The 8,867-nt window shown below is 47.2% G+C and overlaps 1 protein-coding gene across 1 annotated transcript in view; it reads left to right on the top strand.

Annotated features, from left to right (window-relative positions):
- The window catches only part of LOC143385399 (ATP-binding cassette sub-family A member 17-like), a 101,027-nt gene extending 96,705 nt beyond the window's left edge, over nt 1–4,322 (top strand). The window contains 5 exon segments of the mRNA XM_076840874.2: nt 1,752–1,939; nt 2,992–3,162; nt 3,413–3,603; nt 3,791–3,864; nt 4,017–4,322. Of these exon segments, the coding sequence (XP_076696989.2) occupies nt 1,752–1,939; nt 2,992–3,162; nt 3,413–3,603; nt 3,791–3,864; nt 4,017–4,322 (930 nt within the window).
- The last annotated feature ends 4,545 nt before the right edge of the window (nt 4,323–8,867 follow it).

Here is an 8,867-nt window from a genome sequence, read left to right as displayed (position 1 = left end):
CTCAGTGGTAGAGCACTTGCCTAGAATGTGTGAAGCCCTGGGTTTGATCCTCAGCACCACGTAAAATAAATAAATAAAGGTATTGTGTCTATCTACAAACAAAAGGAAGAAGAAGGAGAAGGAGAAAAAGAAAACTTATATAGACTAAAACTTATATAGACTAAAATTGAAATGAAGGCCTAGGATAAAGGGGACCAATAAATAAGCCCAATTAACTATCACAGAACAGATAATTTCCTTCTTGTATAACCATCCCAAAGCATGGAAGAAGGTGGGATGCACCCAGCTAGGAGCGAAGAAGAGCAACCAGTGACATCAGCTGGAATGAGCCCCAGGCCAGTTTCTGTTAGGAACATAAAATCCTGAGATATTAACAGTGAAAATGCAGCAGGATGATTGAGTTAGGTTTATCCCAGAAATACAATTAAGGTCTAATAGTACAAAATCCACCAACATAAATCATTGCCTTAAGAAGAGAAAAATAGTTCAGTTGATGATGAAAAGAGAATTTGGAAAAAAAACCTCAATACTTGTTCATGATTTGAAAAAAAAATCTTTTTTTTTTAAAGAGAGAGAGAGAGAGAGAATTTTTAATATTTATGTATTTATTTATTTATTAGTTTTCGGGGGGCACAACATCTTTGTTTGTATGTGGTGCTGAGGATCGAACCCAGGCTGCACGCATGCCAGGAGAGCGCGCTACCGCTTGAGCCACATCCCCAGCCCTCAAAAAAATTCTTAACTAGAAAAATAGAAGAAACATTAAGTTAAAATAACTTGATAAAGGTGGTTTCCCATAAATCCTTACACTTAATCATGAAATTACAGAAGCATCCTCATTAGAATCATTAGAGCCTTTCTTTTCAGCAGTTACCTCAGGCATGGGGACATCTGTCTTAGGGGAAGCCCCACCCTGGGAACCAAAACCGAACCCTTAGTTGTGAGATCCTTATAGACATTCTTCCTCCATGACAGCCTTCTCCTGTCCCTCTCTTCCCTAAGCTGACCCCCCACGTGATTTCCTATTCAAACCCTGAATTCGCCACTCCATCATTAGGTCCAGGCTGCCCAGGGTCACACAAGTACTTGAATGGAAAGGAGGAAAGAGAGGGGAAAAAGCATTGGCTATTTTCAAAAATTGTTTCCCACACTCTCCAAAATCTACCATAGGGGAGCACAAAGCAGGATTGTGAACTACAAGTTTATAGTGGTGAAAGGTAGAAATACATGTGCCTGAATTTTCTGAACAGCTAAATAAAATTTAGAAACCTTCTCTGAATCACTAAGTAGCAGTTAAACTGAGTGGGAAAAGTCTGTATGTGATGATCTAGGAAAATCTTAAGACATGATGTTGAGTTAGAAAAGCATATTGTGTGCATGCTTGTAATCCCAGCTACTGGGGAGGTTGAGGTAGGAGAAGCACAAATTCAAGTCCAGTCTGAGTAACTTAGCCAGACCCTGTCTCAAAATAAAAAGTAATGGGGCTGAGGTTGTAGATCAGTGGTAGAGCACTTGCCTAGCATGTTCGAGGCCCTGGGTCTGATCCCCAGCACCATAAAAAACTAAATAAACAAAATAAAGGCATTGTATCCATCTACAAACACACACACACACACACACACACACACACACACACACACACACACATATATATATATATATATATATATATATATATATAAAACAAAGTAAAAAAGACTGGGCATGTAGCTCTGACATGCCTTCCTCTTGGGGCTGTGGTTCTAACTCAGGTCCGGCAGTGGATTGGTTACTGTCCTCAGTTTGATTCCTTGCTGAGCTTCATGACAGGCCGAGAGACACTGGTCATGTATGCCCGGATCCGGGGCATCCCGGAGCGCCACATCAGTTCCTGTGTGGACCAGATTCTTGAGGACTTAGTCATGTTCGTGTATGCAGACAAGCTGGTAAAGACCTACAGGTAAGATCTGGAGCTTCCTTCCACCTCTCCATCTCCAGTTACAATTTGAGCTCTGGTCTTCTCAATACTAGAATGTAGGGCCAAGCCTATCAGCTCAGGCATGGGTTGCTGTACAGTCCATTCCATAGTGGGTATGTTGTGTGTGGGGGGGTGGCTGGAGGTAGCTTTTGTCCCCTGTACGAAAGGGTCAATGTCCTGGGCTACTCAAGGCACCACACCGGGTGCTCCTCCATACCAAAAATAAATTTAAAATAAAAAGAAAAAAAGCACCACACCCTTTTAGTTCTGGGCTCCAGAAATTATAAGGCCAACCCAGGCCAAAGGCAGTTCCTGTAGCTGAGGGCAGATGGCACCACATATGTTCTCCCAAAAGGGTAAACCGATCTTTCTTCGGTTCCACTTCATAATAGGCTTCCTGTGTTTGGTAGATTGACATTTTAAGTGCATAGTTACATCATCCTGGTGTGTGTGGTTCTGCTGAGGAGCAGGGTAGCTTAAACAAAGCCAGATACTCACTGTCCAAGCCAAGAACACCACTCCCATCTCACGGTGTTCAGCACCCTGAAGGCACATGGCAGTACTGCACACCCAGTCCAGGACAAGTCCAGGAAGACACTACCTCTGGTCACATGGACCCAGGGGTCAGATGATGATGCCTTGGCTCTTCCCTCTGTTGGTTTGAGTTTCAAGCAGCTTTTCATGTTTTCTTGCATCTTTTGATAATCAAATTAATTTACATTTGCAAAGTTTAGAATGGTGCCTTGCATATAGTAAATGGTTTGAGTTAAATAAAACTCTTCCTCTCAGATGAAGAAGGTGCCCCTTAACACCCATAGGGTTCATTAAAGATTCACTGACCATGTGCTCCCCCAGGACTGATCCTTGTGTACAGGGAATAGTTTAGATCCTCCATGGACAGCCCAAGCCACAGCTCCGCTTGACTGTTTTTCTGAAAGTCCCACCTGGGATGTAGAGCCCTCCCAGAGAAGAAAGGGGTGAGTGTTGAAACAGCAGCATTCTCCATCTGTCCACCATCACCCCTCCACCCCCAGCGGTGGTAACAAGCGCAAATTGAGCACGGCTATTGCCCTCATTGGAGATCCTGCTGTCATCTTCCTGGATGAGCCGTCCACCAGCATGGACCCTGTGGCCCGGCGCCTGCTCTGGGGCACTGTGGGAAAGGCCCGCGAGTCTGGCAAGGCCATTGTCATCACCTCCCACAGGTAGAGCCTGGGTCTCTGTAGGTCATTGGAGGAGCTGAAATGGGTGGCTGGGGAGGGGCCAGGGGGGCAGACCACCTGTGAGCAGCTGGCATAGAGTTTCCCAGGCTTTGCATGTGGTCACACTTAGCGTGGGAATCAGGAACAGCCTGATCTGGGAATTGACACCCTTCTGTATATACAAGGCTTTTACACCCAGGGTGGGCTTCCGCTTCCCCCAGCCCTGTCTCAGGCCTCTACTCCCTGTCCTCAGCATGGAGGAGTGTGAGGCTTTGTGTACCCGGCTGGCCATCATGGTGCAGGGTCAGTTCAAGTGCCTGGGAAGCCCACAGCACCTCAAGAGCAAGTTTGGCAGCGGCTACTCCCTGCGGGCCAAAGTCCAAAGGGAAGGGCAGCAGGAAGCACTGGAGGAGTTCAAGGCATTTGTAGACCTGACCTTTCCAGGTTTGTGCTGACCCTGGCAGCCCCCACTGGGGGTGGGAGGCAGGCCCCTGCTGGACCTTTGTCAGTTGATGCACAGTGTCTGTGCCTGACCCCTGCCAAACCCACGTCCCTGACCCTGAGGATGAAGACTACAGTCCTGTGTGCCTAGGCTGTCTTCCTTTGTAGGAACAGTCTCTCTTTTGTGCAGGCAGTGTCCTAGAAGATGAGCACCAAGGCATGGTCCACTACCACCTGCCTGGCAATGACCTCAGCTGGGGGAAGGTGAGCACACCCTAGAGCAGAAATTTGCTCCCCATGGCAAGCCCAGAGGCTTTCTCCATTCTCTCTGCATTCTCCCTAACCCCATCCCCACTGTGTGCATCACACCACCTAGGGGTGAGCCTGTCCACAGCGGCTGCCTTCCCCTTCCACAGGTGTTTGGCATTCTGGAGCAAGCCAAGAAGAAGTACCTGTTGGAGGACTACTCGGTCAACCAGATCTCCTTGGAGGACATCTTCCTGAACTTCGCCAGTCCTGTGCCCCCTACTCAAGGAACAATCCAACAAGAGCAAGCAGAGCCAGACAGGTCTTCATCACCCTCACTGCCTCGCCCTCAGCCTCGCTCACCTCCCTCTCAGCCTCTCTTGCCTTCTTCATCACCTCCTTCTCAGCCTCCCCTTCAATCTCCCTCATCTCTTTCTCAGTCGCCCTCACTGCCTTCCTCAGAACCAGTCCTATGATAATAAAGATCCTAGTTCAGGTTAGCCAGAGTGTACATTGCCTGCCGTGGTCACAAGGAGCTGCAAAGGCAGCCTTGCCCAGTGAGTTCGGCACAGTGCCCTCCCCTAGAATGCGGTACATAGAGCAGAGTGAGGCCATAGCTTCAGAAGCATGATGGAAAGCCCAGGAACATCTCAGTGGCAAGGACTACCTGAGTCCCATGTGCGTGACCTGTGGTCTCCTAAGGACCTAGCCATGGAAGCAACTTCAGAGGAACACTTTGTTATTATTTACTTACTGTAGTACTGGGGATTAAACCCAGGGTCTTGCACATGCTAGGCAAGCATTCTACCACTGAGCTATGTCCCCAGCCCCTGAGGAACACCTTGTGTATCCTTTCGAAAAGGCAGTGGCCCCAGGAGTTACACAGTAGCAACCATGGCTCTGCTTGATACCAGGTCTATCTTCTGTGCCCTGTCATTTGACTGTGTCCCCTGTAGGCCCAGGTACAATGCCCTTGCTCATGGGTAAGAAGTCTGCAGGACTGAAGGAACAGCTCACCCAAGTCTTCACCCTCCCTTCTCCAGAATTCCCTTCCCACATAGGTGGCCTCTGCAGCACACTTCTTCACAGGTATACCATATCACCTGCATACATCCCAAGGCCTCAGGTGCAGTTAGGATGGCTGCTATCTGCTGGATCATGGGCAAGGTTTGAATGGATGCATGGATAGTCCACACAGGTTTACACAGACCACTTGGCCAGCAGGATAGAGCCAGAAAAGGGAGAGAGGAGTTGAACACTGACCTTGCTGGGCCTGGCTTCCCACGTGATGAACTTGGAGAGTCCATGTATTCTAAATTTAAAACTGCCCTTCCAGGTTTTGATGATACTATTTTTCTTAAGATAGGAGGCAACAGTTTTGCCTAGTCTAAGTCACAATTTTTCAATAAACATTTGAATGTGTGGGCATTTATTCTCTTCCCTGCTTCTGCAAATGTTTGCAGTGAGTTTGAATGTGACCCTATATCAACCTGTGAAGTTCATGTGCTTATTGCCCCCTTTCTCAAATGTGAAACAGACCTAAAGATTTTCAATTGGGGCTGGGATTGTGCCTCAGCGGTAGAGCGCTCACCTAGCACGGGCGGGACCTAGGTTGGATCCTCAGCACCACATAAAAATAAAGGCATTGTGTTGTGTCCCTCTACCCCCAAAAATAAATAAATAAATAAATGTTAAAAAAAAAAAAGATTTTCAATAACTTTCCAGCACCTCATGCCAAGATTCAACTCCAGCAGAATTTTCCATATGGGATTCTCAACTAGCAACAGTAGCAGCATCTGAAAGCTTACTTGAAATGTAGATTCTTGGGGATGGGGAAGTAGTTCAATGGTATCGGGCCCCACCCCAGACCCACTGAATTAGAAATTGGTGGGTCAGGGCTCAGCAGGTTTTGTTGTCTCTAGCCCTGTAACAGATGCTAAGGTCTTTGCTCCAGCTTTGCATGTGGACAGATGTGGTGTGTGTCCTTGTCACATGGAGACTGTTGTCTTCTCTGAGAAGTACTCCATCAAATAGCCTGCGTCTCTGTTGAGGTCACCCTGCCCCTCTTGCTGCCTAATGGTTCGGTCAACCAAATGTCCCCTAATACAAATGTGTTCCCTCTCCCTTCTCAACCAAACTTCATGAAAGTATTGTCTACAAGTCTTGCCCACACTCCCTGCACCCCCTCACTCATAACAGCAGTATCTGGCTGGGCTCAGTGGTATAGTGCTTGCCTTGCATGTGTGAGACACTGGGTTTGATCCTCAGCACCACACTAATTAATTAATTAATTAAAGGTACTGTGTCATGTACAACTAAAAAAAAAAAAAAAAAAAAAACAGCATCAACAAACCCCTGGTCACCACATCCATTGGTTTCTTTGTCCTTTTTTTTTCTTTATTTTTTGCTACCAGGGGATTAAACCCAGGAGTGTGGGGACCCACATTAAATTACCACACTTCCAATCCTGATGCCTCAGGCTCTGGCCAACCACTGCATTTGTTGTAACCAGGTCTGAGACTTGTTCGGGTAGCAAGGAGATCTTCTTTGTGGGCCGTGCTCCTAGTGTTGATTTATACTCACCTGTTCCCTTGTTGTCCTGCCCCTACCACCCTTTTATGGATAGAACTTTCTAAGAACAAGAGTCCACCCAATAAAAGTTGACATCCCAATGTGTTCCCCCCTCCCCCCCTTCTCTCTCTCTCTTTCTCCCCAACCTCTTGTCAGCCTCTCTTACTCTCCCTTTTGGGGAGTCTGGGGTAGAGAGCCGGAGGCTTTTGTAAAGGTAAATTGTGTCTGTGTTTTATTTTGTGTCCCTGCAAATTCACACAAGCAATCTTAGTTCAGCTGCCACCAATTGTCGCGTCTCATGACTAAAACACTCAGGGTGACTCCAGGTGAACTGGGCTACTGGGCTGCACAAAATAATCACACAGAGAAATACCTTTTTCTTTGGATCCTGTGATGGCTCCTCTGACCTTAGGGGTCCTTGGAAAGAGAGGTGTGTTCTCTGTCCCTTCTCAAGCATGGGCTGAACCCTTTTATTGAGGAGAAACCATTCAAATGAGGCAGGGGGTCAGGTTTCAGGAGGTTGAGTCTAGCTTCATGATGTCTGCTGTCAGCAGGTTGACTGACATCTAGGAAGTCCATACCCAAAGGCAGAGCCAGAGAAGGGGACACACATAGAGTTTCCATGGAACATTCTATCCCCAAATTGGGCAAAGGGGTAAGATTACAAGGGAACAGGTGAGTGTAACTCAACCCCTCTGGGTGCCCTACTCCTAGGGCCACTCCCAGGGCCACACCTTATTATCAGAGTGAGGGTAAAGCCCAAGTCACAAATCATGACACTACTGCACGCCAGACTACAGTGATCTTTCAGGATCCTTGTGGTGCATCAGGACTTAAAGGTGTGTACATTTGGAGTGGCTACCCACACAGGAGCACTTAAACACTGAGTCACATCCCCAACCCTTTTTATTTTTTATTTCAAGAAAGGGTCTAAGTTGCTAAGACTGGCTTTGAACTTGCAATCCTCCTACCTCAGTCTGCAGAGCAGCTTAGATTACAGGTGTATGCCACCATGTCCAGCTTCTTTGTCCTTGTTTTCAAGTGGCTGCTTTAAGGCATTTAAGTATCCCCTACTTCTTTGTCATAGAAGTATCCCTGGGCCTTGCTCACTGCCTCTGGTTTCCTTTCAGCCTTCTCTGAAGGTCCTCTTCCTCTCTCTAAATGTGGGATCTTTTGAGCTCCCAACCTACTTCACTATTCCTTACTCTCAACTTTGTACCCTACTACCCATGAATCCCCCCTTACATTGACCCTCAGGTCTTCAACTGCCACCTTATTCTGCTAGGAATTTCCCTGTGCTCCCAAGAATTGAGACTTTCTGGAGTTCTCTCACCTTCTAGAAGCCCAACGGGAAATGTAGCACCTCATATAGCTTAGGAGTGACCCATTACCTTAGTTCGTTCCTAGGTGCCCAAGGCAGTGCAAAGCATGTGTCAGGGAGTGATTTCTGCAGCATGACCTGTAGCTGAGCCAAAAGAACTCCTGATCCTTAAAAAGAACACTTTTCTTCTGAATAAGAGTGATTAGGACACTGGGGCCTTGAGTAACCAATGATGCTGTTATAGATTCTGGGACACCAGTAGCAACTGACTTGCTCATTAGTAGATATAGCTTATTAATCTCTTCAAGTACTACCAAAAACAAACACTGAAAGTGAACCTTTGCCTTCAGGGACCAGGTAACAAAGTAACAGCAGTGAGGAGGACAAAGTAACAAACTGGGAAACAGTAACCCACAAAACAAAGGAGTGACAAAGAAATGAGAAATCTGAGGTTCCCAGTGGATCCTCCTCTTCTGTGTGGGAAGAGGAGCATGGGAGAGCAGGTCCCAAGCTTGCTCGGCTCTTACCTACTCTTCCTCAGTCTGGGGCAGGAAATAGTCCCATCTCTCATCACCTTTTTTTTCCCCCCTTTTTTTGGTACTAGGGATTGAATTCCAGGGGCGCTTAACCACTGAGCCACATCCCCAGCCATTTTAATGTTTTATTTAGAGACAGGGTCTCACTGAGTTGCTTAGGGCCTCGCTAAACTGCTGCGGCTGGCTTTGAACTCATGATCCTCCTGTCTTGGCTTCCAGAGCCCCTGGGATCACAGGAGTGTAACCACTGTGCCCCAATTGAGTTAACTCATTTCTTTAGGAACCCTAGGGCTCTCCTATGTTCCTATTGTGATCACCTGCTTATCTCCCTGTCTTCTGCCCCAGTCTGGCAAGGGGTTTTGACACTGGCTTCTAAGTGTCCAGCTCAGGCCAGATACCCCAAGTGTTTAGTGAGCTGTGAGCTGAGAATAGTGGGAGGATGAAGGCTGATCCAAGCCATGGGAGAAGGAGGAGAGACAGGCCTAGATTTTCTGACTTCCCCAGGAGAATGTCTTCCCTCCACAGCATATCCCATAAAGAGCTGAGACATGATACACACTGCCGCATACATGCGGAAACAGGTATTCCAGGTG

Source organism: Callospermophilus lateralis, chromosome 19 (genome assembly GCF_048772815.1).
Source record: "Callospermophilus lateralis isolate mCalLat2 chromosome 19, mCalLat2.hap1, whole genome shotgun sequence".
In the NCBI taxonomy this organism is placed as follows: domain Eukaryota; kingdom Metazoa; phylum Chordata; class Mammalia; order Rodentia; family Sciuridae; genus Callospermophilus; species Callospermophilus lateralis.
This window is presented reverse-complemented; position numbering and strand designations above follow the sequence as displayed.